The following is a 20,028-nucleotide window of genomic DNA, read 5'->3' as shown; positions in this document are numbered from 1 at the left end:
AAACTTAAGTCGCACATAGATAGTTAGATCTTTCTTTTCTTTACATTTTTACATTTTTATTTTTTGGAATTCATATCTAAATAACGAAAAAATAAATAAATAAAAATCCCCATATTCCAAATTCTACCGTTCCGCCATTGCCGCTAACTCATTTACGCTAATTTGACGCACATTTTCATTTACTAGCTTAAATATTTGATTACACAAGCCTTAGAAAACAAAAAAGTTATCTAGAAATTCAATTAACTCAAAGAGAATGAAGAATGAAGTTCTTCAATACGGTTGAGAAGGTAATTTATGAATTGCAAATACCCTTATCATTTGCTTCCATGTATTTATTTCAGTGACCGGACCGATTCCTTTTCTTGTCGATAGTTGATCACGCGATTTACCATCTTTATTATCAGACACAAACAGATGCTGTGCTGGAAAATCAACTGGTTCCGGGTAACGTAATCCCACTGATAAGAGCAATGACGTCCAGTGAACGAGTGGCCAAAGTGGTACTGGTGGACATCGAGGGCACCACCACTTCGATTAGCTTTGTGCACGAAGTCCTGTTTCCCTACGCCAAGCAGAATGTGGAAAAGTTCCTCAGGGATTCCTGGAAGGTAGACGACATACAGCGCATTGTCCAGGATATGCAGCAACTGCCCCAGTTTGAGGAATACAAGGTCCTGTTAAGAGCTCCACCAGCCGAAGTGGATGTTGAACTGATTGCAGGCTTTGTGCGCTATCTAATTGATCAGGACCTGAAGGTCACGCCAATGAAAACGCTTCAGGGCCTAATTTGGGAGCAGGGCTACACTAATGGAGAGTTGAAGGGCCAGTAAGTTTACTAAAACCATTCAATATGTTTCTATCATGGCCATATAAGCTTAACAATCCGAACTCTCAATGGTTATCAAAAAATTGTTACTTAAAAATAATTTCAGTCTTTCCAAGATCCCCAAAAACAATTAAACTCTAATTAAGTTATAACACACATATTTGTACTTAATATTGACATCGACATATTATTAATAATAAATATCTACTCGTTTTTAATTAATTATCTATAATTTGTATTATAGTGTATACGAAGATGTTCCCGCAGCTTTTGAGGCCTGGCGTGCCTCTGGTCTTCAGATTGCCGTCTACTCCAGTGGCAGTGTGGCTGCCCAAAAGCTGATATTCGGACATAGTTTAGTGGGGAACCTGCAGCCGCACTTGAGTGCTTATTTCGATACCCATGTGGGCCACAAACAGGAACAAAAATCCTATGAAAACATTGCCAACCTATTAAAGGAGGACCCGAAGCAGATTCTATTTCTCACGGATATTCCAGGAGGTTTGTAGCTGATCGACGCGGATTCCCCATTTCTAACAATATTAACATAAAATTATATTTCAGAAGCGGCTGCCGCTCGATCTGCGGGATTGCAAGCCGTCATTCTGCAGCGTCCTGGAAACGCCGCCTTAGCGGACGATCAAATAGCTAGTTTTGAATTGATGCCGGACTTTAAACCACTTCAAAATCTGAAACTGCCGATCAATAAATACCAGTCTTAGGTCATTTCAAAAAAGTATATATATATTGTGACTATGTGCTTGGAAATTATGTGAATCTCTAGAGGAAAGCTCGATCTACGCTGCACAGGTCGTCACCGCTATCATGGCTAGGCGTGTCAGTCGTCAGCCCCTGCGGTCGTCGTCCAGACCGCTTGCTTCTTTGAGACTGCCTCGAACAAGACTTTTCAGAACCATAGATCTTGCGCAGCTGCTGCATCTTAGTATCCGCATCTGAAACTGGACAGTCGGACTTTTTCTTTCTACGTTGCCGGCTTTCCTCACAGGAATGACGCAATTCCTCACTCCGGCAGGTGTGGGTGAGCTTGCCCACTTCCGGGCCCCAGAATGTGGGACCTTCAAGAAGAAGCGGAGCGGATTTTACCCGTTGGCGCATCATTTCCATATGTAGTTCGTACTGGCGCTCCTGAAAAGCCTGCTCTGCCTTCCGGGTGGCCAGTCGGATGGATAACAAAGATTTGTGAGATTCGCTAAAGAATAAAACAATGAAATTGTGGGAAACTTAATATTTCCGAACTACTTACTTCAAGGACAGCGATTTCCAAGCAGGCGTTTTTCTCACCTCCCAATCGAATTGCGGACGAGGATCATGATAAGTGCAGTTGTTTTTCAGCTCCTTAACCTTTTTCCTAGAGACTTCAGCCCTCAAAGTTGCCGCTAGATTAGGACGAGATACTGGGTGCAGCGGTGACACACTGGGCGTTCTTCTCTGGACCGATCCCTCTGGCAACTCATAGATGTACAGCGGAGGTAGTGGTTTCTCATCCCTTGCGTTAGGCGCTGGCTTTGGTTTCCTTATTCTGCCGCGTCTTCCTCGACCTCTTGCTGCGGTGGAAGCACTACTACTTCGCTTCGTTGACGAGGGCGATTGAATCTGTATCTTCGGAACTTCCTCCTGCTTACTGGGCGGAAAGTAGTTGCTTCGCGCAGGCTGAACTAGTTTGGAAGGCTTCGAATGAACCTCTGAACTAATTCCTTGAAGATCGTTGACACTGAAGCACCTGCGTAGCATTTCCCTCCGGCACTTCGCCCGTTCTGCCGTGTTCTGGGGAGGATTGGCAGTCTTCTGACAGCGGTTTTGTGTCTGACTCTGCTTGTTGGGTTGTGTTTGAGTCCCATTGCTGCTTGTGGACTTTGGCCTGCGGAACTCCGCTTCAAAGTTCTTAAGGGACCTCTTGAAATCTGCAACCTCCACAGCAAAATCCTCTTTAAAGCTTTTTAGGCGACTCAAGTCCCTAAGGCACTTGTCGTACTCATCGCTTAGACAACTGGGAGTATGCACAACTGGGTGCGTAACGCATCTATCCTGTTGATCGGGGATCAGTAAAATTTCTGGCGAAGGAGCAGAATCCAGCACCAAAGGACGTTTTCTTATCTTTTTCACCTTGGAAGGCCGCTTTTTAGACTTTCCATGACATACAGAACTGCTGCTGACACTAGCACTTTGCTCTAAAATTGGAGCAGTTGCTGACTGAGATCGCAATTCTCGGCTGGTGCTTCGCAGGCTCTCCAGAGTTGAGTAGAACTCAGCTTGGTGCAGGTGCTTAACATCACAGTAGTCTAGAAAAACCAAAAAAAATGTGAGAATTGTGAACTTTCTAATTATCTATAGTTATGATTTAAAACAAGCGGAGTTGCTCAACTATCAAATACCCTAAACTAATGGGACTGCGAACGAGAAAGTTCAACATTCTTTTTGACAAAACAATTTCAAAAAAATAAGTCGAACTCACCAGGTATACTGTCGTAGAATTTAGCTAGGGACCTGACCCCCATCTGGCTTCTCCAAGCAGGAGTCTCTGCATCCGCCTGTGAAGTGGGAGCCTTGTCAGACGGCTTCCTTCCACCAAAGGAGCAAAGCTTGGGGCGATTGTATACCGGCGCCGGACAGTTATTGCACGGATCGATGGGCACTTTCACACAGGAATTCAGAATGTGCGAGTTCATGCTGCTAGAAGCCAAAGAGTTCCCACTGGAATTGCTGCAACCCGCTTTATCAATATCAGCCACAATATACAGTTGTTGCCAGCGGTAACCCTGCACTGTTTGTTTTTGTGCACTTCCGTTTTGGGCACACCATTCGCCAGGTCACGCACCACATTGCTGTCCTGGTTTCGAATGCACTTTGTCTGCGCAGTCGCAAGGGCTGGGAAAACCTTAGTTAAGGTCCCAGAAAGTTAGATACCCTTCCCTAGAATATATTCATTGATCGATATAATAATGTTTTTACAAGTTTCACGGGCTATCCATCTGGAAGGCAGACCAAGTTGTTCAGAAAGGATTCTACTATATATACACGAAAAAACGAAAATCTGTTATGGCGGTAAATAGTTATACACCAATCTTCGTGGAGTAGCGTAAAATCTAAGCTTACCAAGTCTTTACGATGGTTCAGTCTTTATATGGTTCAGAAATAAAAACAAGAGAGAACGCTATAGTCGAGTTCCCCGACTATCTGATACCCGTTACTTAGCTATTGGGAGTGCAAATGAGAGACTTCAACACCGACAGTTTTTATCGGTTTTTGGGTGTTAGAGTGGGCGGTACAAAAAGTTTTTAGACAAATCGAGAGATATTTACAAGACTAATTAAAATATGAAAAAATATCAAAACATTTTTCAAGTGTGGGCGTGGCAAAAAATGTTTTGCAAATCGATAGGAATTTACCAGACTAATACAAAATTAAAAAATATCAAAACAATTTTAAAAAGTGTGGTCGTGGCAGTTTTGGGCGGTTTATGGGCGTGGCAACATTGGTCAACACACTTGCGCTGCATCTATATCTCTGGAGTCTGCATGCTTAATCTCAACTTTCCAACTGTTATAGTTCCTGAGATCTCGACGTACATACGCACGGCCGGACGTGGCCAGATCGACTCGACTATTGATCTTGATCAACACTATCACTATCAAATCGAAATAGGACGCTAGAAATATCGATAGCTAAATAGATCTAAAAATATTGGGTACTAAAAATCCATTTCGAAGACCAAAAGGAACAATCCTAAAATCCGAGGCAATCGATACTTTAGAGAATACATCGATGCCCAACAAATCGATAATTTGAGTAACAATCATCATCGGTCCACCCCTGACTCGCTGAAAACAAAGGTCAAAAACCACTAAACAGCAAAGGCGGCGTATTTCGTAAGCGGAACGTGAAACAATCAACTTCACCTGTGCGCGTGATTTCTGCTAACGTTATTCTGAAACGAGCGCACCGAAAATCGTCGAATTTTCTGACGGATATTTATGAGGCCCCCATCGCAGCCACTCACACACGCTAAAATGAGGCTGTTTGCGGCAGCAACAGTTGCGCTTGTATTGCTTCTGTGCCAAGCAGCTGGCGAGGAGCGAGCGGAACAGGCACAGGGCGATGCGGAGGTGAGTGTGCGTGTGTTGTTTTGTTATGATTCAGCAACGCGGCTATTTGAACATCAAAATGCTTTCGTGAGGAAAAAGAAGTATAGTAATCCCCTCAAAATGACTAAGGCTTGGGAGACGGGATAACGGTTCGACATTGGGCGGAAAATATGCAATTTTACAGTTAACTCTCATTTGCTCTCACCCGCTTGCTGAAAATCACATACACATAAGTTTACCTGCTCACCCACACCGAACACACCCATACTCACACAAATTCGCCATATTGGCTGATGTGCCTTGTTTTTTTCCTCGTTTACACGGCCAAAAAAAACGTCAACTGTCCAGCCTCAGTGTCTGAAGTTTCATTTGAACACTGATTTTCACGTTTTAAAATCTGCGATCAAATTAAAGTTTTAACCAAAAAATGTTTAATTGCTTGTTTTAAGAATATTCCATTCTTTCAACTGTATTTCTCTGATGAGCTCTATTTTTATTTCTTTTTTCTATTCAGTGCTTTTATTGTTCTGCTTATCTACGCCTTTGTTTATTTTGCGACATATCAGCTGTTTGCTTATTTTTACCGACAAAAACCTAATGATCCCCACACTGCGTTGTTTTTGCCACTGCTTCTTATCGAGGTATTTTCATAGTCCGTTTAAAATTGCTTTGTGTCCCCGGAATTGCGTTTTAATGTCTGCCTGTAAGTGCACTTTCCCACAAACGAAAAAGGAATTTAAAATCGAACAATCTATAAATATTTATTGTTTTAATTGCTACCTCAATATATATGTATGTATGTATGTATATAAGGTTAGCAATTCTTTAGCATACTCACCAATTCAACTGATTATTTTAGTTTTTTTTTAGCTGAATGAGCGTATTTAATATATTTTTGTTTAAAGTCCGGAGCTTCTACAGTAAATTGTTACGTAAACAAATGTATTTAGAAATCCATGAGTATCTCACCAAACAATAGGCTTTCTTTTTAGTTTCGCAACCGTCAGCTACTATTAGTGTTTTTTGTTTGCATTAATAAATACAATGATAATACAGGTTGAACATAAATTTTGCAGCTAATTTTAAACTTAAGCGGAAATGAAATAAATAAATAATAGAAAACATTTAGATTTTTGTAGATAAATAATATTTTTAACTTTTTATATGATATGCAACTTATGTTTTATATAAATCTAAAAGAATTCCTTTGGATAATCTCTGGCTGTAACATTTGAACTGTAATAATACTAAAGTTTTTTATTTTCATTTTAAAGTATAAATTTATTTTTATAGTCTGAACGGCAGCCAATTGACTGCTAATAAGGTAGTAAATATGACCGAAGTTATGATATCAACTAAAATAAATAATTCCGAGAAATTTGTCCAAACTTATCGGCACACTATTGCGAAAACCTGAACAGATTTGGAACTGTGATTAACCGATCCATGATTCAGATGGGGCACAGATTTCAATTTAAATAAATTAAACTTTCGGTTTGTGATACTTAAAAATGACCGTTTCCCCGCCCCTGTGCCACCAAGTAATGGGCCAGATTAATGACTAAGAGAGCACCGCATGGTGCCCCTTACCATCGAAGGAAAACTGGCCGGGCTTTGGGGTGATGCCATTTGGAGCATCGTCATCAATATCAATTAAATTGCCGGTAGCCAGCAGGGCGAGAACGAAAACCAAAAAACAAAATAAAAATAGCATTCATCATACTCCGACAAGCAAAATATTTGTATATGCAGATAATTAAATATAACGTAAAAAGGGTTCAACGAGTTAAAGCCACAGCATTATGGATGTGAGGGGTTGCAATAGTTCGGCCACTTGTATTAATTTCAAGCGTTGCATTTAAAATGTTGAATTTTAATTTGACGCATGCCTCAAATGAAGCCAAAATAAGTTTAAATAAACGGAGTTTGAGAGCTAGTGGTGTTGGGGTCAACAGAGTTTACCCATCGCTCAACTATATTCTCATGCTAGAAACTATGTCAATCCAAAAAATGTATGAAAAAGACCATTTACAAACATAACAAGTTTCCTGAAAGAACAATAAATAATTATGCTGTCTATATATTCTTTCTACCGCATTGCCTTGACTTGTATGTTGAGTACGTTACATTTCTAGGACTAGAATTAAATATATATTATAATTTTGGCACTCGTTCAAGATGCCCCGTGTGCTGAATTTAAAAGGTATGCACGATAAAGCACGAAAACGCAAGCACGGAGACTAGAAAGAATGCATGGAAAAATTTGCATAAATGAATATTATTGCGGAACTATATACGCGTATAAAGAGGCACATATAACACATTTGCGCAAATATTTATGGGTACACACGAGTTTAATATGCGTACATAATATACATATTCATTCAGTCAAATTAGCGACAAGATTCGCACAAAACATGTTTACTTACTTACGGGCCACTATTGTCTATCAAACTCTGCCAGCGGACTGGAGTGGTTGGGTGCTGTCATTTAGAAAATCAAATTGGATGATTCACAAACCACAAAAACAATCTATCGACGGCTCTGCCAGCAAATTGTCGGCGGTTGTCAATTGGGATTCTTCTTTCTGGCGTTTGGCCTTATTCAAATCAGCCCTGGAAGTGCTGAATCCGCCCGTCGAGAACCTCATCCATTGATCCATCCATTTTCTGGACATCCTTCGTATAATTTTGAGCATGATTTGTCGCCTAATGGAAATGTCAAAGAAAATTACGGCACTGGACTCACTAAATGATTTGGTCAGCCCAAGACAACGAGCCCCAATCCCCCCCATTATAGCAACGCCGCCCTTATACAGAGGGCGCAAATTACTACCCAGTGGAACTGTGAAGGCAAAGTTTATAATGAGCTTGGCCAGGGGGGTCCATCTTTGGTTAAATGACCGGGAGTGCGGCATGTGTGCGCTTGTGTCTCCATTATGTGATTGGAAATTTTAGGCAGGCATCCCTTATGCTGTTACATAAGCTATATAATTGAATATATAGAATCTTGACAATTATGCCAATATCATTCCATAGATGGCTGAGTGAGGCGTGGAGGGAATTTAAAATTTCATTATCTGTTATTAGTTGGTGCAAGGTATAGAATTTCCCAAATCAGTACATCAAACGTGGTATTTCTGACGGAGTTGCCTGGAGAAAAAAAGATTTTCGAAGGGATTGATTTATGGACAAAAAGTAAAATGTATTAGTCCGGAAACTATGTATATATCGTATATTTCCAGACACCTATGTATATTATCTATCAGCTGAGAAGTAATTGAAGTGAATTGAACAGCTATGGTTGCTTACGTGTACAAAAACGGCAATGAAAAGAACTCTCTTATAATTAGCATTTTGTTTTCTTATCCCTAACAAACATGAATGAGTTAAGCAAATGAGTTAGGCAAAAGAAAATGAAAACTACTCTATAAGGATCCACTGCATCCAAAATGTATTCAGAGCCCTGCACAAGCAGCAAAAACCTAGATTTTATTAAAAAAATCGCACAGTATTATGTAAATTCAGATTCACAGCAGGTTACGGAAGAGAGCTCCTTCCATGGTTAATGTCTTTACTAACATTAAAACACTCCCAAACCGTGCGCATCTCATCAAAGCCCAAAAGCGTAGCGTCTTCACCTTGGGCTCAAGTGTGTTGCACACGCATATACTCAGACTCCTACTCAGATACGGATTTAGTAACCGGTTTCTCGACTTGTGAATTGGTGGGGTGGGGATGGGAATCACAGAGCCGGTCGTGCGCAAGTGGATTTCAAAATTTTTAATGGGTTGCGTGAAAAAATTATGTCGCCGATGACAGAATATCGCCGCAATGATGATGCGGCGCTGCATTTATTTGCACGCCGAGCGGGCCAATCGCTTTAATTAAACTTTAATTAAAACCAACTCAAGCCAAATTGCCAATTTGCAGCGACTGCGCCGCTACTGCGACGTAGTGTTTGTTCGCTTATGTTTGCAATGATTCAATTAAAGTTTTTCAACACTGGGTTAATACCAAGTCCCCTCGTTCCGAGGGCATTACGTTTAATGTTTACCCGGAACCGTTTCCTCCGGCAGATTACACGCGAGTTCAGTAAGCCACTGACTGGACAGGAGCTTATGGTGTTGGCACGATGTGTTGCCCAGATCAGGGAATTCAATGGGCTGATTGATGGAAAGTGTTTCGGAAAGCGCACCAAAAAACACGCATTAAGTTCATATTCGGCTTATGGCGGGTGGGGACTTTAAAAGCGCTTCTCAGTTAAATCGATTTTGCATAATTTAGGTTTGCATTATTGCACTATATTTATTAATTTATTGCATTATATTTGAGTTACTGAATAACTTAGTGAAATGAAATAAAACTTACAGTTTTTAACAAGACACTTTTTTTTTACACTGGTCGGCAACACGAAATGCACTGCGTCTAAGCATCGAGCCCTTACCTTTTTATCCATTGTACCATTACCGAATGAGTACTTGGAACACTTTCTGGCATCAACCAGAATGGCCGGGTGACAGTCACCACTATCTATAATCCCTAGATGCGCTCAGTGCAGACGAGTGTGCTACAAGATGGCAACAGGCTTACGCCCAACTGAGTATTGCATAAATTGGTTGCTCTTATACCAAGGAGTTGCCAGGACAACAAACGTATCAAAGTGACCAGTGGGCGCTGCGCAGAACGTAACAACCTATTATAGTGTTTTGGTATGGCTTGTGATGTTCTTTAAAATACCATAAAGTTTAATTGAAAAACAAACTCCGGCAGAACAGTACATAACAAAAACCTTCCATTGCTCCATCCCTCTACCGTCCCATTGTTTTATCCCCGGTCCCTCAATTCACCGACTCAACATAATCAGCATCAGGCGGGCATTAACGTCGCTTGCAGTGACGCAACCGCTGTCAAAAGTTTTTATGCATTTTTCGGTTTTTGTCACGACGTCAGCGGCAATGAGGATGAACGACCAAAATGTCAACAAGACGCCACGTTTTCCAGTCCCCCGAACTACCCGATGACCCCGTCCCACATCTTATCCTCATACTCTGCCGGCTGCTGTCAACTGCACTGTTTCAGCAGCAATACCAGAAATACACTCAGAAAACAAGAGAGAGCGCTATAGTCGAGTTCCCCGACTATCTGATACCCGTTACTTAGCTAGTGAAAGTGCGATGCAGAGTCTTCAACACTGACAGTTTTTGGCGGTTTGTGGGTGTTGGAGTGGGCGTGGCAAAAAGTTTTTTGGCAAATATATAGAAATTTACAAGACTAATACAAAAATGAAAAAATATCAAAACATTTTTCAAAAGTGTGGGCGTGGCAGCTTTTGGCGGTTGGTGGGCGTTAGAGTGGGCGTGGCAACATGAATCGACAAACTTGCGCTGCTTCTATGTCTCTGGATGCTTAATATCAACTTTCTAGCTTTTGTAGTTCCTGGGATCTAGACGTTCATACGGACGGACAGACGGACATGGCCAGATCGACTCGGTTATTGATCCTGGTTAAGAATATATGGTCGGAAACGCTTCCTTCTGCCTGTTACATACTTTTCAACGAATCTAGTATACCCTTTTACTCTACGAGTAACGGGTATAATAAGGGGTTTTCATATCAGCCATTAAGCCGTACTGTCACTATACTTTAAGATATTTAATTTTTTAAGTGGTCCAACCGAAGCAACACTAAAAGATAGTTGGCTGCCCTGCGTCTATGTCTCTGCAGTCTGTATGCTTAATCTGAACTTTCTAGCTTTTGTAGTTCCTGAGATCACAGCTTTCATACGGACGGACAGACAGACGGACAGACGGACATGGTCATATCGACTCGGCTATTGGTCCTGATCAAGAATATATATACTTTATATGGTCGGAGACGCTTCCTTCTGCCTGTTACATACTTTTCAACGAATCTAGTATACCCTTTTACTCTACGAGTAACGGGTATAAAAATTATTGACTAACTGTCTGTCAACGGCTTTCTGCATTTGTGTCTCATCATTTATCGATGGATTGTGCTGCGATGCTACACCAACGGGTTCGGTGTGGCACACATAATTTAAGTTTCGTTACGGCGGTTAATTAGTTTTTGTGGCCTGAAAAGCCCAGTCTAGCGTTGGCCAGTGATTGACCTGATTGGTCGTCTGATGTCCCGATCTATTGCTGCAGCTTGACCGCAATTGCAGTTGCAATTATGCGGAGTTCATTAGGCTTTAGGACCGGCTGACCGAGCAGGTGTACATCGATTAACGGGCTTTTGGGGGAGGTAGTCATGTGGTTTCATCTAAAACTAACCTTAAACCCCCATGTGGCGTAGTTCTCTCCTGAATTGAAAATTAAGGGGATTTTCTCGCATTTTCGCTTTTGGATGCTTATAAGGTGTAACGCGCATTAATTAGTTTTAGTCACTTTAGTCCCACCAGAATACCATTCCTATCAATAAGAAGGATATGATAAGCTATTATGATTCGATTGAAATGGAAATCTGTATGTTATTTATTTTGCATTACAAATCATAATGATAATCAAGTGTTTAATTTAACAAAAACCATGCCTGTTTTATTCCTTGTTTGAATTGCGAACTAATTTGGTTTGACTGGTATAATAACCTGGAATCTTTCGTGGGATTAACCATGCTGGTAAACTGGCTTAAGCTTGTTAGCCACACTGTATAGTACAATCACAACACGGTTGGGCTTACACCATTAAAACATCACCCACACCTTTACAAAGACGCACTAACTCCAATTTGGCATCTGGATCACCAACGCTACAATTCCAACCGAATTCTCTATGTGTGTATCCTCAAATTAGTTTTGCCTTTTGTTTCGTCCTTTCCTACACCACACACCAATACGCAAACTCCACAATCCGTTAAAATCCTCGAAACCCGAATAAATAGAGCATGGAAACTTCTGAAACGACAACGGAACAGACGGTCAGTGAGCCCCCGATTACGCTGGTCCACGTTCTGAATCCCGGCGAGCGGGAGTATTTGTCGCCCAACCTGATTGGTGTCCAGAACATTGCTATGACCTTCCTGCCACTGTCGATGAACTTTGTGAATATCATCGATGCCTTTCGGGAAATCACCGCCGGAGTGCGCTATGAGATCCTGCTAAATGCGGTAAACACAAAGACTATGCCGCCGACGGATGCGGACATAATCTGCCGCCTGGTCATCCTGGAAAAGCCTTGGCTGCACACCCAATGGGGAGACAAGCACCGCGAACTGGTCACCTCCAATTGCACCGACACGGCGGAAAACTCGGTGGCCGCAGATCCAGCAGAGAAGGCACGACTGCTTAACGAGAAATACGTGAGTAATAGCATCTTTAATGGCGGTCAGAGGAAAGAACTAAACGACGCAGAGATGACCAATCTGGAGTCACAGATTCTCACTAACCTGGGATCTATGAAGCGGAAGGTCAGTCCTATTAAATATGCTCCAACGGCTCCTGTTCCTGCGCCTTCTCCTGCTGCTCCTTCTCCTGGTGAGGTTGACTCTCTGAATTCCGCAGCTCCTGTTGCCCTAACCGCAACCATAACAGTCACAAAGCGTAGTCCACCTGATGACAATAATAAGAAGGCCACGGCAATTAGTAATGGTGATGTGGAAGAAAAGAAATATGAGGCGGAGAATGTCGTAGCCACCACCGCAACCGCCATGGAGCTAAAAGAAAATGAGAAGCGTTGGCTCGACGATTTCCTATCGGTCGGTGCGTATAATTTTGAGAAAAGCCAAGAGAAGGGGCAGCAACAGGAGGAGACCGCCCGGGAGCAGAAGGACCCTGATGTGGAGGCTACCACCATACCAACAGTATTATCATGAATATCTTCATTATCATCCCAGACACACACAGTCCCATTGTGCAAAGTATCTGTCTTTTACACGTAAATACCCATATTTTATACATACTCACCTTAATGCGAACAATAAAAAAGGAAAATGCTATTTAATTGAATTTATTTAAGCTTGCCTTTTCACCTGATGACGATGATGAGGGTTGTGTTCGTCGGCATTGCGCGTTTTAGCTCCCCGCAGAACACTTATTTCACCTCAATAATCAAATGAGTTTCTGCTCTCAAATTACGGCCGCAATCTGTTTAACCCGCCGTATCTTAGCTGTATTCGTGGCACCTGTGTAGGGGCCATCTGCACCTGTCTATATGTGTTGGCTAGGGAGTGGGATTTCAAGTGTCGCTATGTATGAAAAGTTAAGTGGGTGGAGGCTCAGGATTCCCCTCCTGCTCGTCGTGTAGTGCCCACGGTGTCGACAGAAGCAGAAATACACCGAGTGCGAGGCAAGTGTTCTCATTATCCTCGTGCTCTACTTTTTCAGCGGTTGACTCTGTGATGCCACGCACAGTGGGTCTGGGCGATTTGTCCCCGGCGGTGGCTACTTTCCACCCGACTTAACGATGAGAGCATAAGGGGTTAAAAAATCAATGACCCAATCTGAAAATTTAATAGTAACGACACTACTCTAGCGCATGTGTTTTCTATGTGTGAGCCATTTCATCGCAATCAATAGATTGGAAAAATGTGAGCAAAAGTATTTACATTGCAGCATATTGAATTCAAACTAAAGGGGCATTTGGTAATGACCAGATTTAATAATTTAATACTTAATCACTGAGACTTTAACATCATTTAATTACTTTGTTTAAATTCACATACCTAAGGGAATAGAAATTATATCTGAACGCGGTAACTCGTTTTAATCTGTGTTTGACATGTTCAACAAACGGAAATTCCTTTAGCCACATTATTTCCAACCCATATGAGTGCCTAATGAGCTCTTGGAAAAGTCATCGCGAAATAAATTAATAAAGTGCTTTGAAAACGAGAACCATTCAGTTGCATTTACGGCAAATGTCAGGAGGTATAGCACTTGACTGTCTATACATCCAAATAAATTTTAGGGATCATTGCACACTGCTCCCAACCACAGGAGCCACCTACTTTATTCCCGTGTGGCCCCAGGGCCGAGGAAACATCATTTACGATATAATTCTAATTAAAATACAGATTTGAACTAACAGTTCTCGTGTCGATGCTGGGATATCAGCAGCGCTGGGATGTGATGGGCTGGAACGGGTTGAATACGAGTAGTAGGCCAGGCCAGTTGAATTGAGGCTGGAAAAGGGAGTGCTGAACAGGCAGCTTAATGAATTAATGGTCGGGCACAGTGACTCACAGGGACTTGTGTTCTTGTATTTTTAATTATACACACGTCATAGCCATTACATTCCATTCGGTGTTGTTGTCGCAGCCAGGAGACCTGTACTCCAAAAATTCTTCCACTGCATTTCAGTTAGAAAGTATATAAAGTCGCGAATACATTAAAACCAAGGGAGAACGCTATAGTCGAGTTCCCCGGATATCTGATACCCGTTACTCAGCTAGTGCAAACAGGATTTTGACAAATCGAGAAAAATTTACAAGAATAAAAAAATTGTAAAATATTTTTCAAAATATTATAATGTAGAAAATATAATTCTACCTTTTCCCCAACATATATGTTTTTCTAGCCCTTGTAGGCCCTAAAATGTTTTGAGTGTCGTTCTATCTGCAGTCCTCATTCGCATTCGCCATGCCCGTTGCTCGGGTGCGTCAGCAGGAGCAGACATTTGGCTCCTTGCTGTGGATGTGTCAGAGACTGGGGCTCCGGGTCCTCAGAAACCAACTCCCATCAACATATTACCATCATCGATGAAAATCGGCGAACGAATATCCAGCCAAAATGTTTGGTTTAATTGGTTTTGTGTTCCGCATTGAATGGTTTATGGGTCACATGTGTCTGTCGATGTTCCTGTTGCCGTATATCATTTTGGGGGATGCCTTTGGACCGTCATGTTCCTCGCCGCAACTTTTCCAGCCACGTGTACTAGAACGATGTGTCGTTTTGTCAGATTCAGTAATGTAAATTCAGACATGTCCTTGTTTCATCTACATTCGTATATAATTATACAGTAGAGTAAGTTAAAAGGGTATACTAGACTCGTTGATAAGTATGTAACAGGTAAATGGAAATGCTTCCGACCATATAAAGTATATACATATATTCTTGATCAGGATCAATAGCGACGACGGTCTGGCCATGTCCGTCTGTCCAAAGACAGACGGACAGACGGACATGGCCAGATCGACTCGGCTATTGATCCTGATCAAGAAAATATATACTTTATATGGTCGGAAACGCTTCCTTCTGCCTGTTACATACTTTTCAACGAATCTAGTATACCCTTTTACTCTACGAGTAACGGGTATAAAAATAACGAAAGGGTATAAAAGTATTGATATTTTGCTTTGGTGAATCCCTCATAATAAAAACGCTTTTCTCACCTTAGATGTAAGGACCCCCTCATTTCCATATAGCAAAATATTTCAAAAATAAAGGTCAAAGTAGGGCGAAAGCAGTTGTCAGTGTCGTTTGCGTCCCAGTCCAAATTCAGTCCACATTACTCGGTAAACTCAATCCGAAGCCACTAGACATATATTTTTTCTATTATTTTATAAGGTGGGTAGATATATATTTTCTTAAATTGTTATAGATTGATAAATTTTTATAAATACGGTTTGTGCAGAAATTCCTTCCATGATGAAGCAATTCGCACTGACAACCTGCATTCGTCGCATCTGGATCATGTCCGGATGGCTGCGCCAGGAGGCGGCAATAGCAGCAGGCATTTTGGTGGTGCAGCGACATCAGGTCGAACTGACGGAGCAGAAGGAGGGGCTCGAAGTCGGACAGCAGGCTGCACCCAGTGGCGGCGACGTGGGTGTCGACTCGCAAGGAAGACTACGGCGTGTGCGGCTGCTAGACGACTACGTCCTGCCCTTTGAATGCGGTGTTTGATTCTTGATCTGCAACTCCTGTTCACCGATCTGGTTCTGCGCTAGAGCGTAGTTAGTTAATTACGCGTTCGAATTAGTTCGATGGTCTGATTCGTAAAACCATTTTTCCAAATTTTGGTTAGGCCATAACATAAATTTTAAACGAAAAAATAGTCAAAAAAAATATCAGTCCTTGTTAATGTACATTTTATATTTTCAAAATAAGTTCGCGTTAATCTCGACGTTTTAGCGAATTCAAAATTAAACAATAATAGTTTCTCAATTGTGATTAAAATAGTTCTGCTATTCCATTTTCAAATTTGGAATTAGCCCAGAACTAAATGGCATATGTCAGTATGAACTAAATTTTTAACCATTTAAACTAATTACAATTAAAAACGCCTTCAAGGCCCTCGTTTATTAGATTCCATTACTCATCTAGTGGAAGTGCAACCATGATACAAGAAATAACAGGTCAATTGAAAAGTCCCCGGCCTACCATAGAAAAAAATATATTTTTGGCAAAATTGTTTTTTTTTATTCAAAACAGTTCCCTTAAAGGGTGATACACTGAATATAGCGACCCTCCCATTTTTCGATACAATTTTTGTAGTACGATAATCTAATAATCTTTTTATTCAATGAAAATGTCTTCCCAGCTCGCTTTGGAAATGGTTCATCGTGTGCAGTCCACTCGGATGACTGACTCATTTTACCACGTCAAAACTTAGTATACCAATACCAAATGGTTAATTTTTCTAGGGCAGTGCCTCAAAACTCATTATCAAGTCAAGTTTTTGTATCAGCTGTATTTTTTCCCTTCAAAAAAAAGTATTTTTATACCCGTTCCTCGTAGAGTAAAAGGGTATACTAGATTCGTTGAAAAGTATGTAACAGGCAGAAGGAAGCGTTTCCGACCATATAAAGTATATATTCTTGATCAGGATCAACAGCCGAGTCGATTTGGCCATGTCCGTCTGTCCGTCCGTATGAACGCTGAGATCTAAGAAACTACAAAAGCTAGAAAGTTGAGATTAAGCAAACAGACTCCTGAGACATAGACGCAGCGCAAGTTTGTTGATTCATGTTGCCACGCCCACTCTAACGCCCACAAACCGCCCAAAGCTGCCACGCCCACACTTTTGAAAAATTTTTTGATATTTTTTCATTTTTGTATTAGTGTTGTAATATTCTATCGATTTGCAGAAAAACTTTTTGCCACGCCCACTCTAACGCCCACAAACCGCCCAAAGCAGTTACGCCAACACTTTTGAAAAATGTTTTGATATTTTTTCATTTTTGTATTAGTGTTGTAATATTCTATCGATTTGCAAAAAAACTTTTTGCCACACTTTTGAAAAATGTTTTGATATTTTTTCATTTCTGTATTGGTCTTGTAATATTCTATCGATTTGCAAAAAAACTTTTTGCCACGCCCACTCTAACGCCCACAAACCGCCCAAAGCAGTTACGCCAACACTTTTGAAAAATGTTTTGATATTTTTTAATTTTTGTATTAGTCTTGTAAATTTCTATCGATTTGCCAAAAAACTTTTTGCTTCGCCCACTCACGGCACCAAACCGCCAAAAACTGTCAGTGTTGAATACTCTCCTTCGCACTTCCACTAGCTGAGTAACGGGTATCAGATAGTCGGGGAACTCGACTATAGCGTTCTCTCTTGTTTTTTTTCAACACGCGAAATTCTTTTTTATCCATTTTCTTCACAATAGCACTCAAAATGCTATATCTCACATACTAATGAACCCACAGCTGACAAATTCATAATGCTTTTTAAAGTTTGGGGTTTAGTAAAAATCATATGGATTGATTTTATAAAATATGTTTTACTGTGGTAGTCCGGGGACTTATCAATTGACCTAGTAAATATGAACCTGGTGGCGTTTACATTTATTATAATTGTAATGTGTAATGGAGGTTATAAGCTTGTGCTACGTCAATGGAATGTGGATGCCCAAACTAAACATTCTAGCTTTTTGTTTCCAAGGTGTCGACGTTCATACGGACATACGGACGGATGGACCTGCTGACGGACATATTCAGATCGAATCGACTAGTGATACTGTATACTGTGATAGTGATTACTATCAAGTAACTCTATAAAACATAAACCAGAAAAGTTCAAGCATTTGCGCATATAATATAAAGTTATACTAGAAACAGTCGGAAAATAATAGAATCTCTAAATGTTATATCGCTGTAACCAAATTATGTTTTATAAATTAAAAGTTATATACGACGATGCTGTTACTGCATATATAAGTAAGCTAGAATAATATGTTTACAATCTGAGCCCATTATCCCAGTTTTTTATGTATACATTTTTTTCCAGGTCCATCGCAGTAGACGTAGCGCAAACGATATCTTTGGTGGGCATAAGGCTTACGATGAAGAGGCGGCGAAGGCGCAGCTGCAAAAATCTCTTGACAAACTGACCGCGGGTGAGGGTCCCCATTACAAGTAAGCCACCATCCAAAATGTTTGTATTAATTTATTCTGTAGGGGTAAGGGTATGTAAGGGTATGCTAGATTTCTTACAAACAGCCATATGACTATATAACGCGTCCAAACATTTTAAAAATGTTTAGATTTATTTTTAAAATATAGAATGCTTCGTAGATTTATTTGCTTCATTATAATTTACGATTATAATTGATTCGCCCATTTTGTGTACTTTAGAATCGTTAAAGTATACTCCGCTTCGCGACAAGTGGCTTCGGGCATCTTGACTCGTATCGATGCGGATCTAATCGATGGCTCGGAAGAGCAGCACCGATGCGTCGTGGATATCTGGACACAAGTCTGGGTGAGAAAGGATGAACACGAAATCACCTTTAAGTGCCGCAACCAACCGGTGGTCCAGGCCCGACACACGCGATCCGCGGAGTGGGCCGAAAAAAAAACCCACAAGAAGCACAGCCATCGTGCTCTTGACAAGGCGGACCACCTCTTTCATAAGTTTCAGGTGCGGTTTGGTCGTCGCTACGTGAGCACCGCCGAGCGCCAGATGCGCCTGCGCATTTTCCGTCAGAATCTAAAGACTATCGAGCAGCTAAACGCCAACGAGATGGGCAGCGCCAAGTACGGCATCACGGAGTTTGCTGACATGACCAGCTCGGAATATAAGGAACGCACGGGACTCTGGCAGCGCAATGATGCAAAGGCCACTGGCGGATCAGTGGCTGTCGTACCGGCTTACCATGGTGAACTGCCAAAGGAATTCGACTGGCGGCAGAAGAATGCTGTCACCCAGGTGAAAAACCAGGGATCCTGCGGTTCATGCTGGGCGTTTAGTGTGACGGGAAACATTGAAGGTCTGCACGCCGTGAAAACAGGCGATTTGAAAGAGTTCTCCGAGCAGGAGCTGCTTGACTGTGATACCACTGATAGTGCCTGCAACGGCGGCCTCATGGATAATGCTTACAAGTAAGTTATGCGCAAATGGACATTATAATGTACTACTTATGCAATACGTTTTTTACAGAGCCATTAAGGATATTGGCGGCCTAGAATACGAAGCTGAGTATCCATACAAGGCCAAAAAGAATCAGTGCCACTTCAACAGGACTTTGTCTCACGTTCAGGTTGCCGGTTTTGTGGATCTGCCCAAGGGAAATGAGACCGCCATGCAGGAGTGGCTGCTCACCAATGGTCCCATTTCGATCGGTAAATCGATGACAAAAATAAGCTCCGAAGCCCACTAAAGCAGTTGATATTTCTAGGCATTAATGCGAATGCTATGCAGTTCTATCGCGGCGGTGTTTCCCATCCGTGGAAAGCCCTGTGTTCCAAGAAAAACCTAGACCACGGAGTTTTGGTTGTGGGGTATGGCGTCTCCGAATATCCGAACTTCCATAAAACCCTGCCCTACTGGATTGTGAAAAACTCGTGGGGTCCGCGCTGGGGAGAGCAGGGCTATTATCGCGTCTATCGTGGTGACAACACCTGCGGGGTCAGTGAAATGGCCACTTCGGCTGTGCTTGCCTAGACTTGATTTGAGTCCAATTATATACATACATACGACTATATCTAGGTTAATATATTCAATTCAGTCATTATCTTTCTGTGCAATTCCGTTTCATTGTTCTTTAACCGACACGATGAGGGAGTCGGTAAATTTCAAGGCTTCGCCTATATAGTATAATCATTTCTGGCATCTGTAATCTCACGAAAAAATCTGCATCAACATATTCCGCTTTAAATTGAAATAACAAATTGTAAAAGAACTTAAACTTG

At 41.5% G+C, this 20,028-nt stretch overlaps 4 protein-coding genes across 7 annotated transcripts; 3 read left to right on the top strand and 1 right to left on the bottom strand.

The window, feature by feature from the left end:
- Positions 1–272: 272 nt before the first annotated feature.
- On the top strand, positions 273–1,568 carry LOC120451027 (enolase-phosphatase E1). The gene is made up of 4 exons (XM_039634357.2): positions 273–290; positions 408–829; positions 1,074–1,330; positions 1,394–1,568. Exons 2-4 carry the CDS (start codon positions 474–476, stop codon positions 1,549–1,551), a joined length of 771 nt encoding a protein of 256 aa, XP_039490291.1. The 5' UTR covers positions 273–290; positions 408–473; the 3' UTR covers positions 1,552–1,568.
- Positions 1,569–1,609: 41 nt separating this feature from the next.
- On the bottom strand, positions 1,610–5,354 carry LOC120451025. Of its 3 annotated transcripts, none has more exons than XM_039634353.2 (4): positions 5,205–5,354; positions 3,303–3,760; positions 2,094–3,129; positions 1,610–2,039 (listed from the first exon to the last, which is right to left on the bottom strand). In XM_039634353.2, the coding sequence occupies exons 2-4, from the start codon at positions 3,514–3,516 to the stop codon at positions 1,610–1,612; spliced, it is 1,680 nt and encodes a 559-aa protein (XP_039490287.1). In that variant the 5' UTR covers positions 3,517–3,760; positions 5,205–5,354. The 3 variants fall into 3 exon arrangements, with proteins under 3 accessions (XP_039490287.1, XP_039490286.1, XP_039490284.1); XM_039634352.2 differs by lacking the exon at positions 5,205–5,354 and adding an exon at positions 3,944–4,181; XM_039634350.2 differs by lacking the exon at positions 5,205–5,354 and having other exon boundaries at positions 3,303–4,181.
- Positions 4,640–20,024, top strand: LOC120451024 (putative cysteine proteinase CG12163). Of its 2 annotated transcripts, XM_039634348.2 has the most exons (6): positions 4,640–4,953; positions 11,835–12,251; positions 18,125–18,252; positions 18,472–19,218; positions 19,277–19,458; positions 19,515–20,024. In XM_039634348.2, the coding sequence occupies exons 1-6, from the start codon at positions 4,822–4,824 to the stop codon at positions 19,778–19,780; spliced, it is 1,872 nt and encodes a 623-aa protein (XP_039490282.1). In that variant the 5' UTR covers positions 4,640–4,821; the 3' UTR covers positions 19,781–20,024. The 2 variants fall into 2 exon arrangements, with proteins under 2 accessions (XP_039490282.1, XP_039490283.1); XM_039634349.2 differs by lacking the exon at positions 11,835–12,251 and having other exon boundaries at positions 4,645–4,953.
- On the top strand, positions 15,308–15,959 carry LOC120451029. The gene is made up of 2 exons (XM_039634359.2): positions 15,308–15,456; positions 15,524–15,959. Exon 2 carries the CDS (start codon positions 15,535–15,537, stop codon positions 15,793–15,795), a length of 261 nt encoding a protein of 86 aa, XP_039490293.1. The 5' UTR covers positions 15,308–15,456; positions 15,524–15,534; the 3' UTR covers positions 15,796–15,959.
- Positions 20,025–20,028: the final 4 nt, after the last annotated feature.

Source organism: Drosophila santomea, chromosome 3R (genome assembly GCF_016746245.2).
Source record: "Drosophila santomea strain STO CAGO 1482 chromosome 3R, Prin_Dsan_1.1, whole genome shotgun sequence".
Lineage (NCBI taxonomy): Eukaryota > Metazoa > Arthropoda > Insecta > Diptera > Drosophilidae > Drosophila > Drosophila santomea.
The sequence above is the reverse complement of the archived record's forward strand: the minus strand, read 5'-3'. Positions and strand labels throughout refer to the sequence as shown.

Coding starts and splice junctions, on each gene's coding strand:
- LOC120451024 (XM_039634348.2), top strand. CDS start 4,822: ATGAGGCCCCCATCGCAGCCACTCACACACGCTAAAATGAGGCTGTTT. Junction 4,954..11,834: donor AGGCACAGGGCGATGCGGAG/GTGAGTGTGCGT, acceptor CCGAATAAATAG/AGCATGGAAACTTCTGAAAC. Junction 19,459..19,514: donor CAATGGTCCCATTTCGATCG/GTAAATCGATGA, acceptor TGATATTTCTAG/GCATTAATGCGAATGCTATG.
- LOC120451029 (XM_039634359.2), top strand. CDS start 15,535: ATGATGAAGCAATTCGCACTGACAACCTGCATTCGTCGCATCTGGATC.
- LOC120451025 (XM_039634353.2), bottom strand. CDS start 3,516: ATGAACTCGCACATTCTGAATTCCTGTGTGAAAGTGCCCATCGATCCG. Junction 3,130..3,302: donor ATTCTACGACAGTATACCTG/GTGAGTTCGACT, acceptor TGGTTTTTCTAG/ACTACTGTGATGTTAAGCAC. Junction 2,040..2,093: donor TGGAAATCGCTGTCCTTGAA/GTAAGTAGTTCG, acceptor TTTATTCTTTAG/CGAATCTCACAAATCTTTGT.
- LOC120451027 (XM_039634357.2), top strand. CDS start 474: ATGACGTCCAGTGAACGAGTGGCCAAAGTGGTACTGGTGGACATCGAG. Junction 830..1,073: donor AATGGAGAGTTGAAGGGCCA/GTAAGTTTACTA, acceptor TTTGTATTATAG/TGTATACGAAGATGTTCCCG. Junction 1,331..1,393: donor TCTCACGGATATTCCAGGAG/GTTTGTAGCTGA, acceptor ATTATATTTCAG/AAGCGGCTGCCGCTCGATCT.